Source organism: Micropterus dolomieu, linkage group LG11 (assembly GCF_021292245.1).
Source record: "Micropterus dolomieu isolate WLL.071019.BEF.003 ecotype Adirondacks linkage group LG11, ASM2129224v1, whole genome shotgun sequence".
Classification (NCBI taxonomy): domain Eukaryota; kingdom Metazoa; phylum Chordata; class Actinopteri; order Centrarchiformes; family Centrarchidae; genus Micropterus; species Micropterus dolomieu.
The window spans coordinates 21404812-21429541 of NC_060160.1; the positions used below are offsets into that span (position 1 = coordinate 21404812).

At 39.9% G+C, this 24730-nt stretch overlaps 1 protein-coding gene across 5 annotated transcripts in view; it reads left to right on the plus strand.

Moving 5' to 3' along the window:
• The first annotated feature begins 2490 nt into the window (after positions 1 to 2490).
• LOC123979217 (apoptosis-stimulating of p53 protein 1-like) overlaps positions 2491 to 24730 on the plus strand; it is a 51538-nt gene continuing 29298 nt past the window's right edge. For 4 of the 5 annotated variants that reach the window (XM_046063026.1, XM_046063028.1, XM_046063027.1 and 1 more), the window contains exons 1-4: positions 2491 to 2655; positions 17301 to 17448; positions 19524 to 19631; positions 21436 to 21497. In XM_046063026.1, the coding sequence (XP_045918982.1) occupies positions 2647 to 2655; positions 17301 to 17448; positions 19524 to 19631; positions 21436 to 21497 (327 nt within the window). In that variant the 5' untranslated portion in view covers positions 2491 to 2646. Of the gene's footprint in view, positions 2656 to 17300; positions 17449 to 19523; positions 19632 to 20486; positions 20535 to 21435; positions 21498 to 24730 lie in introns of those variants that run through there. The other variant, XM_046063030.1, reaches the window with a different exon arrangement.

The window sequence follows — 24730 nt, forward strand, 5'->3', positions numbered from 1 at the left end:
CTGCCAGATAGTGAACTTCATAATAAAGTCATTTGCATTCAGGTTAAGGTGTAGAAAGAACACTTTCTCAATCTTTTAAATGTGTTTCAGGGACGTTGAACAATGAACCAGTGTCTCTTCACAAGGTTGAACACAGTACAGCAAAAATAACCTGTTAAAGTCCTACAGCACAGAGTGGCAAAGGAACACTAAACACATGTCAGCAAAGTTACTACTGAACTGTATTATTATGGTTTGTACAATGTGACTTTAAAATGATCTGTTAGAGCGCACACACACACATACATGTAGGTCTACAGCGTCCTGGGCAGCAGAAGACTGTATCAATAATCAGGCACACCAATCAGGCACACCACTTCCTGACAAGACCTCTGCGATCTGACCAGCCTCTGACATTACACCTAAAATCTCTAAAGACTTACAATTACATTGCAATAATAACACACAGGCTGCAGAACAAACTGTCACTCTCTTTCTCTCTCTGGATAAACACTGCCTGCCTAGGAGACTGCATCAAGAGATTAGGTGAATTGTTAGGTGTCGCGTCAGGTGTGGCGACATAATGTTTCGCACCTGCCAGCATCAACTTCACTGAACCCTACACGGATACGCCACTCTAGACGTGACAGCACCACACGTGCCTCTACATGTAACTAAATGTCCTAAGTGTTAGGTGTTGTGTCAGACGTTGCTCGATAGTGCAGCTCACCTCATTATTGTAGCTTCAGTCAACATTCAACCTGCTTCAACACCTAACAAGGTTAAAGGATCATTGCTGTATTTTTGAGGTGTTTTTTTTTTTTTTTTTTTTACATATTTTGGTGTCAGGATGACTCCTAGGTAGAAAAAGTTTTCGTATCACTGCAGTAGAGTGCATCAACTTGCTGATTCCTTCAGGCAATTGCGCCTGTCAAAATTATGTCCACAAAAAGTGCTTCATTTTGCCATGACAAGCTCAGACTGTTATGCAAGGTGATGGTGTCTAACAACATCCTGGAAAGGATCCCTACGGGACAGCTCTCTCTCTGAAATCTTGTGAGAGATGAGATGTTGCAGGAAGACCATGTTGGAAATTTGAGTCAGAGTTGAAGAGAAGAGTTTGTTGTGTTGGAGTAACGTTAGGAAAGAAAGTCTTACTAGCATTTCTTCTATGTACACAACAAACTCCTCTCCCTCGTTTCCTGCAATAACTGGCCTGTAACAAGATTTCAGAGTGAGAATTGTCCTGAGCGAGACTTCGGTTTCTTCTTAAAAACAGGGTGTCACTGGGAGTCACTCGTAACGATCCTTTTCCATGATGTTGTCAGACACCTGATACAACAGTCCAAGCCTGTCGGTGACAAAAAGAAGCACTTTTTCTGTGGACAGAATTTTGATGTGCGCAATTGCCCCAAAGGAATATGTCGCAGCCAGTTCGTGGCTGCCAGCTGAAGACATCTGCACAGATTCCAAAACCTTTTGTACCTATTAGTCATTTTGACCCCGAAATATGTGAAAATAGGGCCCAGGTTTAAAACTACCAAAATATTCCTTTAGCTAGATTAGGTGGAGTGATAGTTAGACAGGCAGGTACGCGTCTGAAGTACTGGTGAGCATGTACTGAAATGTTCCCCCCCATAGGGGACAGCTCTGCGATAATCTCCTCAGTATATGACAGCTGAACATCTCTAAGCTCGCTGTAAGCTACACAAGCCTGTTTGTGTGTCTGCATGTGGGTTCAATGTCCTACAGACTCAAAAATTCCTCCTATTAATATTTTTTTAAAAAAGGGGAGGGATATAAAGAAAGGAAACAAGAGCCTGGGTTAGAAATGCATGGGAGTGGTGGAAAAAAAACACTGAATTAAACACACACACATCCTGTCCATCCAGACAACTCTTTATGTCTGTTGAGTGGGAATTTTATGAAAAAGTCACATAGTGTAAATGAGAACACTTAATTGCCACTAACTTTGCTGCAATACTTAAGGGGAACGTTGTTGCTGCTCACACGGCCGGGAGAGGGCGCTCTCACTCAAACTAGCAGAAATGAACATATCCGGAACATATAGATTTTTATACTGGTGATTGCTCCACCACCTATTTTCGCTACATATTTTACTGAGCCTATAGGCTATTAATCGTGAGGAGGAGGAGGAGGGAGGGGAGGAGGAGAAGACCGGGGGAAGATGGGAGGGATGAACGGGACGGTGACCCAGTTCACCCCACAGACCAAACCGGAGGTCCGCCTGCTGACTGACCAAAGGATGAAATCAGTGACATTCTGATAATGAAACTACAGCTGGTGTTTCCAGGTTTCTCACGATCAGCTGTATTTCTGCTCCCGGTGTAAAACAGAAAAGTGAGTGTGTGTGTGTGTGTGTGTGTGTGTGTGTGTGTGTGAGTGTGTGAGTGTGTGTGTGAGAGAGAGAGAGAGGAAGGAAGGAAGAGGGAGGGACTGGCAGAGGAAAGTGGATAGGAGCTGGAGTTTTAGTTTTCTGAGCATCTGGATATCTGGCCGGTTACGCAGACAGAGAAGAACAATTTGCATGTATGGGAAGCTCCCTGAAATCGGTAGGAAAGACCGAAACAGCAGAGTAGAAAAGAGTGGAGGAAAGTAAGGAGGAAGTTATTTTTCTAACGGGACAGGAGGAGCTGACCAGCAGGAATGTTGCCGGTGAGTTTTCATTGATGAACTGTATCAAACAGGATGTGTTTCGTGGAAGACGTATCGTCTCTGCCAACATATAGACTATTTTTTTAACTTTAAAAAGATACAGCTACAGTTGTGAGGCTTTTCCAATGAGTCAAAAATTGGACATTAAAGCTAGAGCTAACAACGAGGCTTTTAGCTTTTAAAAAAATCATTATAAACCTAGGCTACAACATTCATCTCATACATTTATGGAGCATTATAAAGATAGTATTGGAATAATTGTTTATTTTCACAAGTTATGGACACGAACGCAAGGAGACTTTATGACAAATAGTTTCAGTTGACGTGTAGCCATTAAGAGAGACTTTAGAGAAACAAAAGTTTGAACACTTAAAAACCTGGTCTGTGTGTTGCAGCTATATTAAGTTGCCACATGTAAAAAGAGCAAAACCGGAAGTTGTGCGCTGTGTTTTCTAAATGACAACTGGCCATGTAGAGTGGGCTATTAGAGTAATAGAGAGTAATAAATAATCCCTCGATGGGCTACTTTCAACAGGAAATGAGGGGAAGCCTACAGCGTAGGGTTTTTAAGTATGAAAAGGATGAGGACATTATTAGCAGCTTCAATTCTTTTAAATCAAAATGAACAAGTGATCACAAATAATATCAGTTTTCTATTATTCTGGCTAGTAAAGGTGGTTTCTCAAATATGTAGCAATCCGATAAATCTGTGCCACTGTTAAATGTTCAAAAATATGAGATTGTTGCTGTGAATTGTCATTTGGCTATATGGCATATATATATATATATATATATATATATATATATATATATATATATATATATATATATAGGCTAGTATTTTGTGTGTGAAGTTTTGGCAGGCCTACGACGTACATCTAAACCTTACATATAGCCTACACATGTCCATATGCCTACTGTATATGCCAATCAATCAATATTCATTTGTCATTTTCACATATTTTGCTTGATGCAAAATTGATACCGTCATCAGTGAGGCTTTTATTTTGAAGGTTTCAATCAGAAGTCCTGTTTTTCTTCTGGCTGCCTTGACACCGTTTAAAATTTCTGTGTGTGTGTGTGTGTGTGCGCGCATGAGTAGCGAGGTTAGGACATAGCGTACAACAAATTCACCACAGCCCTGTTTAAATCTCTTTTACTAAATTAGTCTGCAATGCAATGATACAACATGTGACAGGGAGTGCATGAGTTCACACCCTTATCTCAATCTACTGTCCCTTTTAGTTCCAAATACCGACTGCATAAAACAGAACCTTTACAGCTTAGATACAATCTATTAGTTGAAAAGATTGTATAATGGTAATTTTTATTAATCATACCTGCAATGATACAATATGTGACATGGACTGCTTCAGTTCACACCCTTTCTCAGACCACTGTGAAGGATGCACAAAATAATAATGTAAAACAAATGCACAATAAAATATGCCCTGCCCAACATGTCTAATCGCTTTCATGGTAGTTACAAAAACAGCTCTAGATGTGTACACACACTGCATCAGGAAAGCAACAATACCCACCGCTAGCTCTTGCAATGCAACTCTTGCAGTAACTTCAAACTGCCTTACAGTAAAAAATTTCACTTTATACATTACATTGCTCTTTCAGAACGTAGTCACAGACCTGTACCTGTCTCCTTCAGTTCCAAATACAACCTGAAAGAGAACTTCTTGCACGCAGGTACCACAGTGCAACAGGTGCTACACCAATCTAAATACTCAGTCAAGTAGTCTTGTGACAGGTTTTACTACTCTTCCTGTTCTGGTTGTTGTCGTACCCTCACTAGGTCTGAAGACAGTCTCTGACAGTTCTACTCCCTGAATCACTTTGCAGAATATGGGCACGTTCTGGAGAGTTCTAGAGTATTACATCTAGAGCATATAGATTTAAGTGTATAGAAAATAAATTACCAGAAAGAATGAAATTACTAGAAATCCGTAACCCCCCACTGATCTCATTAATATGTTAGATGGAAAACTAAAGCACACCATTATGCATGTGCATGTGTGTAGTGCAATTGCTCATCCATAATTGGTAGCAACATTTTCATGTTTGGATTTAGAAAGATGCAATTGCATTTATACATCAAACACAGAAATACATTCATGCACTACTGTTCAGCTCAAATACTTAATTTCATCAGATAGTTCAGAATAAGACTGCAAATTTTATTGTACAAACCTCTCACCCCCCTCACAGTCATAGTAGAGTTTGTACCTCAGTAAACCATTTGTATTCCTATTTCCTTCATGTCCTTCCTCTCTCAACCTTCCTCTCTCTTTGTACCCCTCTGTCTCACAATCACTGAAAACACTACACCACTTTGGGGCTGACTTTGGTCCGCTGTCAGCTCTGGACAATACACTGAAGATATAGAGGTGTGTTTACTGCAGAGAGAGACAGAGAACACTTCTACCTTGAACTTTGACCTCACCCTGAATGTCCTTCCCAGTTCAGGAATTTTCTCCATGCATTTTTCAGAGACTTAAGCTGATGATACACAGAGCAACTTTTACAGCAATCGTGCAGGGCAACGTTGCCGTCAATGGTAATGAGTAAAGATTACTACCGTAATCCCCTTCCCCCACCACTCCGCCAACCGCCTCGCACCGCCGCTATCCATTCAAAACATAGTCAGACTTGCCACTAGCAAGATTGCCCAGCAACATTGCTCAAAAAGTTGCCACGTGTATCATCAGCTTTATAGCTTCTACCACTGTCCACTCAGTGTTCATAGCTCACAGTTCGGACTGCCTTTGTGAAAGTGTTTGCCTGAAGCTGATATCAACAAGTTGACTTAATTATTCGGACTGGAGCAAACTATATTTACAGCCCAATATGCCTCTTCTCACAGCTTTGCCCTCACTTCTACAAACAGCAGGCAGGCATGATTGATACACCAAATTCAAAACAGAGCATGATATCATCTGGCAACTTCTTCTGAAATGTCAAGCAGCCAACACATTTTTTCCCGGGTGGACAGCTGGCAGTGTTACTGCCACCACTGGCATTTCCTATTAACAAAGAAAGTAGTCCATGCTAAATCACAATGCATAATTATTATGAATTATTATTATTATTTATTAGCCCTGGTAGCAGCATGACTCAATAGATCGCAATGTCTGCCGGTCAGTCGGTCCACCGCTTTGGTCCAGACTGATATATCTCAACAACTAAGAGATGGATTCCCATGAATCTTTCTACAGACATTCATGGTCCCCAGATGATCGATCCCACTGACTTTGGTGATCCCCTGACTTTACTTGTAGCGCCACCATCAGGTCAAAATTTTAATTTGTCAACCTCACTGTGTGTATTGGGGTAATTAGCAAATGTTAGCACACTAACACACTACACTGGTAAACATTATACTTGCTAAACATCAGCAACATGGGTTTTTTTGCATTCGTCTAAACTAATTTAGCCAATTAGTCGTTTCTCAAATTTAGCGTGGGCTTTCTAAAATAAATAGCCTTTGTTAAAATGTTAAAATGAAGCGCAACAAAGCACAGTTAATCCTACAGTAATACCAGGGAGGTACAACAGGCGTACTGCTGATCTTGTGGTCTGCTGTTTTTTCTAAAGGATCACACCAGAAAGGTTAAACCTAACTAAAAATGCTGCAAAATTAATCAAGTGGGTTTTTCTTTTTCAGATTTGAAAACATTTATCCTGAATGGAAAAAATGGTTTCAATATTTCATAGCACTGATTTATTTTGGGCAGGCTTTGTTGCTGATTAAGATTGCTATGGGATTTCTGAGAGTTTATTTATACAAAAGAAAAACAAAGTCCGCTAACATTAACTATTCAGACACACACAGTAGGAGATATTATACTGGCTCAGAAGTGTACGGTTTGTTTCTTTCTCAATGAGCTGGAAGCTCGTGTTTCACCGGTCTCATGCAGTTCCTATAGAGACGGCACTGACTGATGTGTGAGTGTGTGGGCACTGGGAGCTGGGGTGTCTGAAACGCAAATCACTTTCAGCTGTCACTGTGTTCCACTGTGCTCCGTCTCACTCGCACACATACACATAAAAACAGACAGCTCAAGAGCCGCGTTACTTTGGCATTTATTCCTTTCTCCTTTTTCTTGTTTTCATTCACAAGCTTTAATCATGACATCAGCTTTTTGGGTTGCATGCAATCCGTCTGTCTTCAATAACATATTTGACTCCATATTTAAGCTTGTAAACCCCTCCAGTTTATTTGCAGGTGTGATTTGAAGCTGCCTCACTGGAAGGACAGTATGGCAAAGCTATTTTCTCCTGAATGTGTGTTCTACTTTCCTAATTTTCCTAAGTTTCCAACCCCGTTTCCAAAAAATCTAAATCTGTAAATCGAAACAAAATGTGATGTGTGAGTAACGTTTCAAAAAGTTAGGACAGGGTCATGTTTACCACTCTGCTGTGTCACCTCTTCTTTTAACAAAACTCCTTAAGCGTCTGCGAACTGAGACCAACTGCTGTAATCTTGAAAGTGGAATATGTTTCCATTCTTGCTTGATGTAGGATTTTAGCTGCTCCTTTGTCGTATTTTACGTTTCATAATGCACCAAACATTTTCAATGCGTGACAAGTTGGGACTGCAGGCCAGTTTAGCAGCCGGACTCTTTTCCTACAGAGCCATGCTGTTGTAATACGTGAATGTGGTTTGGCATTGTCTTGCTGAAATAAACAAGGAGAAAGACACCTCTGGTGCTCCATAACTTGTATACAGTATATATTTCAGCATTAACGGTGCCTTCACAAATGTGCAGGTTACCCAAGCCATGTGCAGTAATGCACCCCCATACCATCGCAGATGCTGAACTGTGCACTGATAACAAACCGGATGGACCCTTTCTCTTTAGCCCAGAGGATGAGGCGTCCATGATTTCCAAACAGAATTTCAAATTTTGACTCATCAGATCACAGGACAGTTTTCCACTTCGCCTCAGTCTATCTTAAAGCCCCCCTCCAGTGTATTTTGACATTTCTATGATATTTCATATTGTGTATATAGAGTCATTTCCTTACACTGTTGATTTCCCACATAGTTTGCCAAATAATTTTTGTCAAATAGCTTAATTTTGTGCTCAAAGTTGCAAAAGTTGCTTAGTTGTTAAAACGGGGTGGTATGACTATAAGTCACGCCTCGTTAAGTCAGAGCATCAAACCGATAAACATCGTTGTGAGCTAGCTAACCAATTTATCATGTAATTTACTTAGAACTTACAGTAGGTATGTCTCTGTGTCTGATTGTTGGTTTGTCTTTCTAGTTTAGTTAGCTAAGTTAACTAATTTGTAGTTAGCCAGGTGTAGTTAGCTAGCATAGTTATTGCAGAAAGTTAGCTAACAGAGGGTCTTCATTTTATTTTTTAGTTTCCTCCTCTTGGTTTAGTGTGCTGTTCATTTTCATTATGGCATCTGTGCGTGCGGTGTTGGAGGACAGATGACTCGTCTCACTTTCACCTGCCACCGTCTTATGTACAGTCTGCAACATGCATTTTACTGATGCATCGAAGGAGGCAGTGCGTGACAGGACCATTGACTGTACGATTGATAACAGCTGATACGCGCACATTAGTTTCTATCACGTGTAAGTAATAGCTACTCCTGCCAGACAGTAAAGTGTAGTGATGTTAACACAGCTTATCGTTAGTGAACAGAGTGTCATGGTAATGTATTACGTCCGACTATTAACCACACCCCCATTCTCTGTTTGAGAAAGAACGTTAACCAAAAACGGCAGTTAAAACTGGCTGGAGGGGGGCTTTAGATGAGCTCCACAGAATCAACAGAAGGCAGCTGCATTTCTGGATCTGGTTTATATACGGTTTCCTCTTTGCATGAAAGAGTCTCAACTTTCATTTATGGATGCAGCAACAAGCTGTGTTCACAGACAATGGTTTTTGGAAGTGTTCCTCAGCTCGTGCAGTGATGTCCACTACAGAATCGTGTCTGTTTTTGATGCATTGCTGTCTGAGGGCCCAAAGGACACGGCCATCCAGTATTGCTTTTTGGCATTGACCCTTGCATAGATTTCTTCTGATTATCTGAATCTTTTAATGATGTTATGTACTACTGACAACGAAATCCCCAGTTTCTTGGATGTTGGACTATTTGTCAGTGCAATCTTTCACAGAGTGGTGAACCCCTACATATCTTTACTTGAGAAAGACTCAGCCTTTCTAGGATGCTCATTCTTCATGTCACCAACCTGTTGCCAGTTCACCTAATTAATTATGAGATGTTCCACCAGTTGTTTTCTTTTAGCATTTCCCAACAAAATGTTTTGCACATCATCACATTTTGTTTCTATTTATATTTTACACAGCATGCTAACTTTTTTGGAAACAGGTTTGTGTTTGAATGGCAGCGGTTTCCTCAACTCCCACACTAGCTGCTCTGCCCTCCCATGATTCATCATTAACTAGTGAGCAGTCCGTTGTTTGAAATATCACAGAAATTGAAAATGAAAAATGAAATTTATGTGGGCTTCCACCAGCTGCTGTTAAAGAATCTTCCTAATTTCATTTAAGCGTTCAGACAGAGTGTAGGTGTAAAGATCTTATAAGGAGAAATTATATGAGAAATAAATGTTTGGATCTGAAACAAAACACATATTAAGAGTCAGAACAATGGACTGTACTGGGGGGGGGGGGGGGGGGGGGGCACTGGGCAGACACAGCGACAGTCTGACAGATGGCACAAACTAAAAACCATTACACTCCCACGAGGACAACTCTCCTTGAATGGTTGGCACAGCAGGTATAATCACACTACACCCCCAGATCCCAGTAGAGCACATCATCATTTAAAATGATTTACAAGCACATACAAAAGAGCAAACATATGTATTACAGTAAGCGCTTCACATTCACAATAATGACAACCGTTATAGGAAAGTCACAAATTGTAAACATTGAGTATTTTAAGAAATTTTTTTAGACAATTTAGCATATAGATATGTCTTCACCGTACATACGTTCTGTAAGCTGCCTGGTGATGAATTAACTACGGTGAACACACACAAAGTGTCAATAAACAGCAGTGTCCTGTGGTCTCTAGGGCTTATGGGAAATGGTGTTTGTTAAAGGCAGCTAACAGAAATATTGAATAAACAATATTGTCAAATATCGTTTTTTAAGAAAAGACCGTCCTTGTCTAGACATATGGAGCATGACATACTGTTGAGAATCAGAATCAGAAGGAGCTTTATTGCCAAGTAGTGTTTTACACATACGAGGAATTTGCTGTGGTGATAAGGTGCTACCTGTAGACAAACATACAGTCGACATAAATAAATGTAGAAATATATAAATATGGAATAGAAGAACAACATTGCAGATATATACATGTGCATTATTCTGGGTCTGTGCCGTGCAGAAGTAACATAACGGAAGAGAATACAGTTTACATATAAATATATAAACTGACAACATAAAAATATACAACAACAAAGATCAACAATCAACAACAAATATGTGCGACGTGCCAGGTCTGAGCCCGACACGAGATGAAACAGTATTTACATGTGCAGAGACATTTGTATCGTTTGCAAGGGGGGAGTGTCAGTGGGGGACCCGGGCCTTGTTAATGAGGCTAGTTGCAGACGGGAAGAAACTGTTTTTGTGGCGAGAGGTTTTGTCCTGATGGACCACAGCCTCCTGCCAGAGGGGAGAGTCTGAAACAGTTTGTCTCCGGGGTGGGAGGAGTCAGCTGCAATCTTTCCTGCTCGCCTCAGAGAAAGGCTGAGAAAGGCTCTTGTCCAGTTTTAGCTATTTGCATTATTAAAAATGTCAATGGGCTTTCATTTACTCATGGAACAGGAACCTTGAAGTTTTGGTTTAACTTCAGCTCTCAATACATTTGTCCTTTTAGTGGGCAGCTGGTGACAGCTGATGAGCATAGTGTCATGAACATGTGACACCACTCTTAGGAGGCCTTAGCAAGACATGCATTCACTCTGGTCTGCTGACCTTATTTTCCTGTTCAAGAAAACCCAAAAATTTTCCAAATGTTAATGTTTCGTCAGTTGGGAATGTTTTTTTTTTCTTTCTTATTACTGCACTGATTTAACTTTGAGGTCAATGTGTGTGTGTGTGTATGTGTGTGTGTGTGTGAATCTGACTATCTTTGTAACAGTGTGTGGTTTTATTGTCTGTAGTGGGTGGAAGTACAGTTGTGTCCCTTTGAAGAACTTGGAAGAACATTTTGTTACAAAATTCAGTTCCTGCTGACACACACTCACATACGCCCCCCCCCCCCCCCCCCCCCCCCCCCCCCCCCCCCCAACACACACACACACACACACACACACACACACACACACAAACACACACACACACACACACACACACACAGAGTGTCTTTCTCTCTCTGCCACATGGCAGTCACAGAAAGTGCTCCAATCCTTTATAACAAAACACTGCTTCTTCTCTAACAAACGTAAAAGGACTGTTTTGCCATTCATCTTAATAATAATTGTTCCTCCACCCTCGATTGTAACATGATGCTCAAAATTCCTGTTTTTCATTTTCAGTTCATTCTGATCAGTGATGTGTGTCACGTAAAGGCTCATCCGTTTATCTAAGGGTCATAAATATGAGTCAGATCCATGCAACAACTAATCTGTGACTGAAGATTTACTATCATGTGTGTGTGACAGCAAGAGCCACATAGAGGTCAAGAGTGAGAGTGGAAAACAGGAAGAAAAAGAGAGATTAGGATGTTGTTTCTTCTTCTTCTTAAATTACAGTAACTCATAGTAATGATATAACATGTCTTCTGGTTCACCTCTCTTGTCGATCTTTCCTCTGCGCTGTCCAATGATTTACTGTCCGTTTCAATAGATGCACCAGAGGGCTCGATGTGCCTGTTTTGAGCACATGCACCAAACATGTGACCTTTTCTGTTTGTGTGTGTGTGTGTGTGTGTGTGACATAGAGACAGAGAGAGCTAGCTCTTCTGCCAATATACCTTCTGTGTCCTTTGTGTGTTTTTCAGTGTGTGTTTCAGTGTGTTTCAGTGTGTGTTTCAGTGTGTTTCAGTGTGTGTTTCAGTGTGTTTCAGTGTGTGTTTCAGTGTGTTTCAGTGTGGTCATGCTGCAGTATATCACTGTAGCCTCTGTAATCTCTCCCCTCCAGCATTGCTTCTGGACAGCTTCACTCCACACCACAGTAACTAGCCAATTCAAATATATAACTAAATATTCAGCTAATATTAATTATTAATAATAACAATTACTTCTGCCTCTAATATATATAGAAGTACTGTTTTCATGAAATACATTCCTCAAGGCCAGACTCATTGCTGGTGGGCTTTCATTTCTGTCATCATTCAGAAAAGTATTTCTTGTTTTTTTACAGTAACTGTCTGTGAAAATGATATAGTATTAACTTGTGTTTTCTTATTCAAACTGTTATGTTTAACACAGTTCAAGATAATTACAAGTTCTGCTTACTGTTTCTACAAAATACTCATCAGACATACTTATGACAATTACAAATAAAATAAAAAAAACCTCATAGTTCATTAGTTTATAAGTAGCAGTTAAATAAAGTAACTTAATGTGTGTCAATATTGTGCAATTTATGACTTTGTAAGTGAAGGTGTCAGTCTTGACCCCAAGTGACCTGGTCGGCTCCAGCTCTGCTGGACTCAGAGCTAAAAAAAAAAGTTTTGGCATCAGAATGTCTGGGGCTTTTTTAAGACTTCAAAATTCAGGTGTCACATGCTCAAAGTAATCAGGGAATTAGTTGTGTAAAACTCTAGTTTTAAGGAACATCTTAGCATTTGTGAGAAAATATATATTTTTTAAATGTTTTCAGGGATTTCAATTAGATCAGAATTGCTGCAAAAGTGCTGGCAACATCAGATCCATATAATTACATATGATAGAATTTTAAATTATCTAAAAAAAAAAAAAAGGATATTTAAGGTCAAGATATTTAATACATGCAAGATCACTGGTTACATAAATCAGCCTCTATCATGAGTGGGTCTGTGATTGCGGTTGTAATGGAAATAGTATTTTGTTACGTTATGTTTGATAAGTTGTTGTTAGAAACAAAATGTAGCTCCAAAAGCAGGCAGATATTTTTTCACAGTTTCACAGTTTGACCATTTTCATATTCAAAAAGCTCATCCACAGAGTGTTCATTTTTTAGGATGAAAACACCATCATGGAAACTTTTTAATTTGGTGGAACAGAAGCCTAAAACAGGGTTACTTGCTGCACTTTTTCAGTGGCAAGGAAATTGGTACATGAGGCCTCTTTAAGAATTACATTCGAGGCTGATGACTAAAATCCTCCTCTGGACTCCACTGGATTTTTGTGGTCGCACCTCTGATTTAATCATTCTAACAATAAAAATAGCACCTCCATCATATCAGAGGTGGACGGTGTTGACTGGACCATATCAGATTGGTAATAAAAAACAATATCAGCTCAATATCATGGTCTGCTCCCACTAACAGGCATGAAAAGTGTATAGATTCTCTTTCTTATCTCCCACACTCCTCTCCTCCTCACCCTCTCTCCCTCTCCTCATATTTACTGAAAGCCGACTCCCTCCCTCCCCTCCTCCCTCCCTGACACACTCTTATAGTTGTTTTCCATGCCCTTGCACACACACACACACACACACACACACGCTCACACTGACATTTGCACATTTCAAACACACTCTCTCCTACAAAGACATCACTTTCTCTTTCTGATAGCACTAATGATCTATCTATACTTCAAACATACGTGCGCACACACACGCTGCTGTGTGTCTTTTCGGCCAATGGTTTTCCAATGAAGCGTTTCTTTGGGCTGGCGTTGGAGCGCCTGGTGATTCTTTCGGAGAACCTGAAACTGAGTCAATGCAGGAAACAGAAGAAGAAGAAGCTGAAAACCAAATCATCGGTGAGTGAGAGACAGAAAGGCTTCACTTTGCTTAAAATATATATATATATATATATATATATATATATATATATGATTGGTACTTGCATTAGCGTGGGCTTTGTTTTCTTATGTAGACTTTTCCCAACACAATTGGACAAATTAACACTACAGTTAGAGGCACTGTGTATTACAAAAGCACAGATTTTGTGGGAGTTGATTGTTGTTTAGCATCAAGCTGGGGCAGAGGGACCCAGGTTGGCATTTTCAGTTCAGAGGACGTATGCCAACCACTGTGCCATCCTGCCCCCACACCCTTCCACCCTAGCCTAAAATGAACACTATGTTGAAATGCCTCAGAGTAACTAATAAAATGAGCACTGATGTGTGGTTTTTTTTTGTTTTTTTTTTTGCTGTTTTGCAGTTTTGCACAGATTAACAGGAAATACTGTTTGTCACTCTCGCTTGCGTACAGTCTCACTCTGACTATCTGACTATCTCTTTCACCTTCTCTAATGCCCGAAATAGCCAGAGTCATTCCATTCAGCACCAGAGGCCATTTAGGAACCACCACTCAATCTGCCTCTGTTTGTGTGTGTGTGTTAGGAAGTTGTCCACCTGAGAATTCCTCATGTTCACATTCACAATGGTCTATGCGCTCACGGCTTACATACCTAACATCAACATCAACGTCATACAAGTTTTGCTATTAATGAAACATTTGTTACATGTTTTATAATATTTTCTAAAGCATGATTTTGTATTACATAGACATGAACATGTTCAATATTATTACAGTTAGCTCTGCAGAATAACTGACTCTACTGATCTATCTATAGAGGGTTTTCAGGTGATTTACTGTAATATACACTGTGGTGGCCATATTGAAAGTCCACAGATTGGAAGATTGAGTGGTGTCTAAATGACCTATGGGTGGAAACAGCAGATTGGGTTGTGACATTTCAATTGACCCTTTTCACAGCAGGAAAGGGTTATTGAGTGACAGGTCAATTTTGACATGTCACAGCAAGAGAAGCACTGGTGTAAATTATAAAAGGAATTAGGAGGAATTCCAAATAGCTGCTTAGTTTCGGAGTCATGGTATAATACAGACTGGCTCACTGACTGCCATGGCTACTGAGACACTTGGATAGGACAGAGCCATAATTATTGTCATTAGTAATAACTGTGCTTTTCCCTCTTTGACAAGTCAACGTGTCTCTTGTGAAGAAGGCCTGGATACATGGTTGATTAACATAACAGGGAACTCAGGAATTAAATAGTTTGAAGTAGGAGAAGGATTTTATTCATTTAATGATTGCAAACACTTGGAACAGCATGGCAAGAAATCAGGACTAGGCTAACAAGCAGTGACTGTTTTTTACATCTGCATCTGAACAAAGCATTTACAGTACAAACAGTAAACTGCAGGGGTGGAAACGAGAATCTGGTTCCTTTACCCAGCTCCTCCTGTCCATATGTTGAAGTGTCCTGGAGCAACATATTGAATCCCAAAATGCTCCCAATAATTAGGCCGGTGCCTTGGGAGCTCTGCTGCTACTGTATGCGTGTTTGTGGGTGTGTGTGTGTGTGTGTGTGTGTGTGTGTGTGTGTGTGTGTGTGTGTGTTTGTGCACTTTGGGTAAAGGGCTGTGGGACCACAGTAGGTAGTAATAATTTTTATTGAAAAATTGTGTTTGTGTTCCTCATACAGAATAATCCAGATTTAAATTCCAAAGTTTAATTCAGGATGTTACCAGAGGTGTGTAAAACGCTTGTTCGTTTTGCTGTCAGTCAGTTATACCCAACATGTTAACATAGGTTGTTGGTCACTAAAATTAGAGTTTCTAATGAGGTTAGAATGAAGAATGTTTCCTCTTTTCCCCAAGAGAGGAAACAGAAAATAGTGTCTTGTAACTTGCATCTGGAAATTACACATTTTACTGAATGAACCTACACTCATGCGACAACAATCTCATTCAGGTATTTACGCCTTTCTCATCTAATTATTACACATTTACTCATTATTTAGTCATTGTAACAAATGTTTGTTACCATGTGAAACCGAAACATTACAGTCCCTGTGAGGCCACGGTTAGCCTACTTTAAGTGGTTTGTGGACTGGTAAAACCCCTACTGTGTTCGCAGGGTTTGCACATGTGTGTGTCTGCGTGTGTTTGTACACGCATGTTTGTGTGCATCTAATCCAAGCTTTAGAGAATGTGTCCCTGCTCAGTCTGTCTGCATGCAACACAAGATTACTTCACATGATCTGGGACAGGTGTATACAAAACTGTGGATTAGTGTACAGTATATATTTTGAGTGTGTGTCTGTGTGTATATGGCAATGTAATGTGTGTGTGTGTGTGTGTGTGTGTGTGTGTGTGTGTGTGTGTGTGTGTGTAAGAGAGAGGGAGAAAAGGCAACATTAGGATTAAATGTGTATCTGTATCTGTGTGTGTGTTTATGTGCCTTGGTGTGTCTGTGTGTTCCTATCCCAGATTACCCTAAATTTATCTTTCAACTGCCGACTGACTATTGGACATGACATCACCGGGGACATTGCCAATGACATCACAGGCGATAACACAGGATGTCCTTTTCTGATTGCTATTTTAATCTTTTGGACTCAAAATTTGGAGGATTTGATAATACAGTGATTTCAGAGGGGGTCATTACTACCCAGCCAATACTTAGAAGTCATATATTGCTTTTACAGATATGTTAAACCAAACTAAAAGCTTTATAGTAATAATATTGGCAATATTTTATTATACTTAAGTCTGTTTGTCTACACTATCTAGGATAAAAAAATTTTAAATATGGAGAGATAAGACCAATTTAATTTTGATTTGATTAAATTTACATGAGGTTAAATCTTTGTCCTGAGCCCCGAAGGGAATTGTATGCGTGTGTCTGTGTGTATACCAGCTGCTATTGATAAGTAATTAAAGCTGCGATCAATGTCTTGTTTAGGCAGATGTATGGCTGTATCGTGTTACAAGCTTCTGTTATCAGTTGCTGTAGATTCTCAGAGATCTCGATGGCCTCCTTATCACTTTAACATCATTATGTCTTGAAAGCTTTAAGACTGGATTAGATTAAATTCACGTCTGCAGCTCAGGCTTCTATGTTGTTATCCAGGCCAAGTTCCCTTAAACTTGTTGGATTTACATGTTGATTATGTAGTTTCTGTTTTTAGAGATGCTCTGCATTCACACTTGTTTGTTAAGTTATCCATATGTATCTTCAACTGTGGGCACCTGTAAAAAGCAGCTCAAGACCCATTTGTTTAAACTTTCTGTTGTTTAGTTTGTTTTTTGTCCTATGCTTTTTAGCTGAATATCTGTCTCTTATTTCAATTGTTTGTCTTTTTTTGTGAAGCACTTTGTGGCGCCTGCAATTGAAAGATGCTATATAAATAAACTTACTTTGTTTGAGCCGATCTTCAGTGTCTTTGTGTTTTCACCTGGATTTTCCACTTTAATCTGAATGTGATCACCTTCTAATCAACCAGAATTGCTTTTTATGCTGAGACAGGAACAGGACAGAGTTATTATCAGTAGTCATCATTGGCAACGTGTTGACTAACTAGTTAACCAATAGTTAATTAGTTAGTCGCATGTGATCCAAGTCAGTAATCAGTGAGAAATGCCTTATCCACTGTGTCTATATTCCTGAAATGGTAAGGTGGTAATTATTAAGACGCTTTATTACATTTAGCATGTTTATTTCAATCGTTCCAGGTGATCCTGACGGTTTACCTCAGTGACACCCAGCAGATGCTAACTGAGGTCCCAGTTACTCCAGCAACCAGAGTGATTGACGTGGTCGAATACTGCAAAGAAGCTGGCGAGGGGGAGTGTCACCTGGCTGAAAAATGGAATGGGCATGGTGAGTCCATCCACCCATCCATCCATCTACATGTATAGGATTAATAAAAGTACAGTTTGAAGAATATTTAACAGAAGTCAAATAAGAACATCAGTAAGGAGCCATTTTAAAAAGTGTCCATCTATGCAGATGATAAACTGCTATATATATAAGTCACATGGTTTTCCATGAGCAACCACCTTGTAACATCAGCTTTCTGTAGCACGTGAGCTCATCTGAAGTCTGTCGATGACCTGGCAGTCATCAACAGACTGCCAGGTAATAAAGATGACTGTAATCCAGTATTTAACACCCATTGACAGGTGGTGGATAGATTCTGTCCTAATATATCCACATATTCCTCATTTTGGTCTGTTGAACACTGATATAGTGAAGCTTGATCCCACTGAAGCTCCATGAACACAGTATAATGATGATGATGATGATGATAATTATTGATGCTATTATTGTTGTTGTGTTGTTTTCAGTTTACAGTAGTCAGGCCTATATTTCTACACACATATGAACACCAACAGAATTCCTCACCATGTCCAATACTAGAATAGAACACCCTCTTGACAGTCTTTTGAGCATTAGAGTATTCACATGATTATAATCTGGAATTACATGACAGGATAATCACAGTGTGACTGGCCTAGATCGTTTGCTTTGAAGCTAATTACAAACAGAGTCAGACCTGTATCACGGCTACAGCTCGTGAAATCGTGCCAAGTGCTGACTGTATACTGTACCCCATTGTAAACTTGAAAAGACCAGTCCATCACATGCAGACACTCACAGCTACTGCGTGTACTGTCAATTAAAGCATGGCCTACATCCATTCAATCGTAGCTGTTGAAGTAGCCAGCCACATAACAACACAGTGTGTTTGTGCAGCACTGTGGTGCGACTGAGCGGTCAGACTGGTTATAAATTGCTCTAATACTATACTGTGTCTTAGAGGGTGACACTGAAAAGCAGCACATAATAAATGGTGTTGTGTCAAAGTGTTGCTGTGTGACGAGAGGCCATGCCTCAAGGCCACAGTTGGCCTCACGACTGCTGTAAGTGTGTGCGTGTGGTCACTGAGCCATTGTCTGTGTGTGTGTGTTGTGTGTGTAGCTACGTATTGAGATGTATTGCTCGGTTTCGAAAACCAACCTTTCCTTCATTTCAGTTTTTTAAACCTGTAATCATATAGATGTGTAAATAATCACACATATAATCGAAGAGTTTGAGTTAATTGTAAAAAATACTAGTGATACAAATATAATCTTAGAGCATCAGTTAGTACAGGTCATTACAAAAACCATTTCAGACTACTCGTTTTGAGTCCTTGCATTAAAATACATCATTTCAAGCATTTGAGAATGATAGCGGGTTTCCATATTTGTTTTTTGCGGGATGGGTATGCCCTTTGTTTACATTTTTATCATGGATCTAGCCTTTAGTTTTAAGCTATGCAGTGTTAAAACAAACCAGATAACATCGAGTTTCCTTTTTAATTTTCCTGTTAAGTAGCTTTAAAGCCACAGTATGATGTTCTTGTGTACACAAATATTATAAAATATAAAAAAAACTCAAGACTCCATGTTTTGTATGGCTGCATCAGTCCATCCCAAGATTTTACACCGAATTCAGTAATATTTTGCATCTTTTTGAACTTTGGGATCCACACTAGAATATAAAAAGTACAGTACAGTACAGTAGAAATGTGTGGGTTTGAACGTTGTTTGGCTGCACAGCAAGAGTTCATATTGACTGACCTACTGGCAGGACAGTAGGACTGAGTTAATAAAACATACACAGACACTGAATCACGGCAATATAAAACCAAAACCATCAAAAGGAGGTCAAAATAACAGAAAGATCATTATGGAAAAGCAAACCCAACCTGATGAGTTTTTAAGAGAGGATATAATTTTAGCTGGCATTAGATGGCAGAAAAAAAGACAATATCAACATTTTTTTCAGACAAGCAGTATTATTACAGACATTAAATGTGAAAATGTGCTGTTTAATAGGAATATTCAATACTGAATGCATATACACTCTGTAATAGCTTTCCTAATGTCTCCCGCTCTGTCTCTTCCCAGAGCGAGTTCTCCCTCAAGAGTTGTTATTGTTGGATCTTCTCCAGCAGTGGGGGGCCAGGAGGCCGGAGGTCAGCTTCTACCTCAGACACTGCCCCTCTTGGACACAAGGTACAGCGAAACAAACAACCACACATGTTGATTCCACCCAAACTACCCACATGAGTTGAACTGCTGACTTTCAGTTTTCACCATCATTCACTCACATGTAGGAAACAGAGAAACGCAGAGAGCCAGTGGTGTGTATGAGATTTTAGAAGTGAGGTCAGGGGCTCGGTCAGTAATTAGCCAGATAAGATGATTAGAGTTACATAACATAGAAAGGGCAAACATGATGGGGAGGAGGGGCAGAGACAAGGACAGATGCAGGGCCACGGTAAAAGGTTTTCTTTTCTCTGTTAAACAAAGAATGAATGAATGATTGTGTAATATTTATTCACGTTAGTGCCCAAAGCGTACGACAGCAGGGGCTAGTGCTGCTGTAATAGTGTCACCGTACTGTAGCACTGGTGTGTTTTTGTGGATGTTTCTGCTCCCTGCGGGGACAGGACAACCTCACCACCTGCTGGTACATTAACCCCCACCCCATTCATTAAAAACATGAATATCCTTCATTAGAATTTCATTATTAGCATATGCTTGTTAACTGTAAAGTTTACTCTGAATAATAAATAAATCATAAATACAGTTTTTGCCTGATTTTTATTCAACTTGGCAGTCACAGAGGAGATGAAGGTTTTCCCATGTGACTAAAGCAGTGCATTTGGTTTCCCACTGTTGCGAGACGAGACTGCTTTTCACCTAGTCCATCTGTTTCTAGCGCCAGGGACAGCCAAACAGTTCCTTCAGTTTGCTGCCAACTAGTGTTTGGCTCTTCTATTTTCATAAAACAACTTCTTAAACTGGCCACTTGCTCTCCAAGGATCAGAGCAACACCAATTACCCTAATGTATTACCTCCTCCCAGGCTAATTGAACATCACCTGCACTCTGTGACTTATTGAAGGTGCCCATGGTGAGTTTGCACCTCCCACACAAGGACATCACTTTTCTCTTAGAAGCTTATACTGCTCTCCCACATCACAAAAAATAATCATCCCTGCAAAGGACAGTAAAATATTGTCTCTGAAATGGAACAGGGGTAATTCAATAGTCATATGTGAATCCAAGCTCATCACAACTAATGACAATGTATTTCTGTGTATCAATTACTATTTTAACTGACCTAGCTTCTGTTAAATTAAATATCTTACTTTAAGTTATCTATACTATTTTGTCTGCCCAATTGAATGTTAAGTACTGCAATAACTGCTCTATTGACTAGAGGTGAAACTTGGAGCTGGCTGGGATTAGCCCAGATTAAACTTGTCTGGTCTTAGTAGAATTAAAACAAATACTATTTATAGATTGTACACAGAGAGAAAGATGGGACTAGACAAATATAAGATAAGGAAGATTAGACTGTTTTCACTCATAATTTAATGTTTTTGTCTTTATCAAATAGCGTGTGTGTGTGTGTGTGTGTGTATTTAGCGTGTGCAGAATCAGCCTTACTGCAACATCTTGTCCTCTGCATTTCAGTACTGTTTTGGCAGGCAAGTTGCCAAGAACACCCTCTACATTCTTAGTAGAAATAAGAAAGACTGAATATAAATGAGGACAGTGCAAACAAGGACACATAAGCATAATAACACTTACACTTTCAACACCAGAAGATGTTGTAGAATGCTGAGACAAGAGCCAGACTGATAAAAATATAAAAATATGTACATACAACATGACAGTAAAGGAAAAATTATAAAACTTGTCAAGCTTGCCAGTTATCTTTGAGGTAAGGCGCGCACACACACGGTTGAATGGTCCATTTTTTGCAATATCTCTGCTTAGAGTTCTTTTTGTTGTTCATTTATCTGCAGAAAAACAGCGACCTTTGGAGCAAAGCTGGACCACAGAAGCAACAGAGAGTGCTAATGACAGGGTAGGTGGACACACACACACACACACACACACACACACACACACACACATATACAGACTAGAGCTGGGCTGGGCTGAGGGTGCAGGACTGACTGTGTTATGCATCTCCAATTAGCTCAATCTCAACATCCAGGATCTATTTGGTATATAAAGATCTCTACACTACAACACTAATATTGTTGAAAGCTACAGTTCATTTCCAACCATTATACTTGTATAGACTACGGTATAGGCCTGTGCCTGAATTTATACTAGTGTGAGATTTTGATTCAACACAACTACACTACACAATTGCGGAGACTTAGATGAGAAGACTGATACCACTCACATTTCTGTACTATAAATATGTAGCTACAGCCGCGTGACGTTTAGGCTATGGTTAAAGACTGGAGACAGCTATCCTGGCTATGTACACCGGTAAAAAACATCTGCCTTCAAAATAACCCTCTGTGGTTTTTACACCTTTTATTTGTATGGATGAATGAAATGTGTGAATTAGTAAGCCTAAGCGGTGCTGCGAGGTGAATTTTGTTGCCTTCGTACAGAGCCAGACTAGCTGTTTCCCCGTTTCCCAAAATATTGAAAGATTCCTTTAACACATTTGTAAGCTGCTGGTTGTGATATTTGACTGGGAAGTGCTACAAGCTTAATGTTGGAGACGGTAGCCACTAATAAAATATCCACTCAGTCGGCAGCCAGTTTGGCTTTGGGTATTCTTGAACTAGGCTCATTTAATTTAGGGAAGGCATTAAGACATAAAAAATGTTTTTGGTGTGTGCATGAGTGAGTGAGTATTCACATATTTACAGTACAAGTATGTGCATGGTTGTGTGTATGTCTTTGCCTGTGTGTAGTCTAGCGGATTAGCCTAAGGATTAGTGACAGTGATGATTATAGTTCTCTACCAGCAAGAACCATGTGAAAACACACACACACACACATAGTATACTTTATACATCCAGTATAATTACCACATATATATTCACAGACAGAGATAAAGAAAAGATAAAATGGGAATAAGCCTTTTGCCACTAGCCTGACTAAATGCCATTAGCTAACCATGTTTTGTTTCGCTAGCTTGCTTGTTTTGTTGTCTTCCCTACAAAAATGAGTCATATACTAAAAAGAGCAGCTGGCCTCATGCCAGCAGCTTTTTATTCTTTACTAACAGTTATTTTCAACCGTCTCAGCTATTGTATTCAACCTCAGACTAGACGCTTGCTTTGTGCATGTTGGTTAGGCCTCGGTTAGCCAGTCACTGACTATATTTGCATGTGTATACATGGATGTGTATGTGCGTATCTGTGTTGGTCAGTCTGATGGTTAGTCAGCCATTGTGTGCGTGTGTGTGTGTGTGTGTGTGTGTGTGTGTGTGTGTGTGTGTTGGTCAGTCAGTGAAGGTAGGATTAGCTTGGTCCCATGACATAACCAGGCTAAGAGGATTGTTAGCTAGCCAAACAGCTCCTCTCCCCCCCCTCCTCCTCCTCCTCCTCCTCCTCCTCCCTCTTCTCTCTCTCTCTCTCTCTCTCTCACCTTGCGCACTCCTTCACAGTCGTCTTGGGGTATCTGTCCTTCTTCGTCCTCTACTTTTTACATTTAGTTTAAAGCAAAAACAAAGAGTTTGAGACAAGGCAGGAGCGTGGGGGTGAGTTCTGGAAATTTGTTTCTTTTCTGTGGGTGTATGTGTGCGTGCGTGACAGTGTCTGTGTGAAGCTAAAAAAAATGTGTGTGTGTGTGTTTGCTTTATACTTCTACGCACCTTACACTATTTTGGCTTCTTCTCACACCAGCTTGTCATACATAATAGAAGAGCTGAAAAACTGGATAGGAGGAGTAAATGTAGAGGTGACTTTAAAATGTGAGTGTCAGTGTGATTTCATTTCTTTTCCCTTTATGATCCTGAAAGTTATTCTCTGACTTTGTTCATGATCTAGGCTACACTCACACACACACGTGTGTTCCTCTATCCCCGTGGGGACATCTTATTGACAATGTATTCCCTAACCCCTTACCCTAACCTGATTGTAACCTGAACCCTAAAACCAAGTCTTAACCCACAAAAAGCAGTCTCTATCCATGGGGACCTCTATTTTTGTCCCCACAGTGACATGAGTCCCCATCGGTTTGTGTGCATTCAGGTTCAAGTTCCCACTGAGATAAAAAACATGAAACACATACACACATTGGCTGACTGCTTGACATGTAGTGTCATGTGTCAGGGTAGGATTGCTGGCCATGTGTTTGGATGTGTGCATGTGCGTTAGTATCACAGTATCGGAGCACAGGGTGTGTTTAGGTCAGTGTGGTCTTGTGAAAACTGGATGCTATGTGCAGGCAAGGTGTGTCTTCTGCTTTGGCCATGTGTGTTTAGGCTTGACAAGGTTATTTTGTCGATCTGTGTGTTACTGAGCGATGTGGATGCATGACATGACTCCAAATCAGGGTGCGACTCTTGGCTCTCTATAATCATATCCAAAAGCTCTCACTTACTCACTCACACACAGATGCACAGACACACCCACCAGATGCTGTTTCTTCCAACAGAATGGTGAAAGTGCTGACATTTGTGTGTATGAGAAAGAGAAAGAATGAGATTTTCTTTTGTGTACAGGTGTTTTGGATTTGTTATTCATCACTCATCTCAATACTAATGTCATTACTTATTGCAGTAAAATGTATATTTAATATTACTTAAACGTCTCCTCCTGAAAACCAGACTGTGTTGATGTCATTCTTTAACTCAAAATAGTAGTTGGCATACTTAGCCATGTTAACACCCCCGAAAAAGGGGTGGCATTCGCGGTCGGTTCATTGGTAAGTCCAAAGAAAGAAACCTCCCTGTTTGCTCAGAGTGCAAAATTAGCCATTAGAGTCTGGTGAATTGGTAAGAGCTCAGGATATTTATAAGGTGGTGGATAGAACTGCATACAAAACTGTGACGAAGAAACTTCAGTTTTATGTTAAGACAGCGCACAATGTTTCTGTGTGTTTATGATTGTCTAATAAGTAGTGCAAAAGTTTAACAGGCTCTATGATCAAAGCCTTGGTGAGGATTTCGACATGTCGAGAGTTTCATTGTGAGACTTGGTGACAGCTGATAGAGACTGATGGAAAAAGCATTGTGTTGATACACTTATAGGTGTGCAGTGTCTTTGCATGAACACAAAATATCTGGCATAAATCTATAGTCTGGTATATTTTGATGGTGTTCATATATGCTAACAACAACAAAAA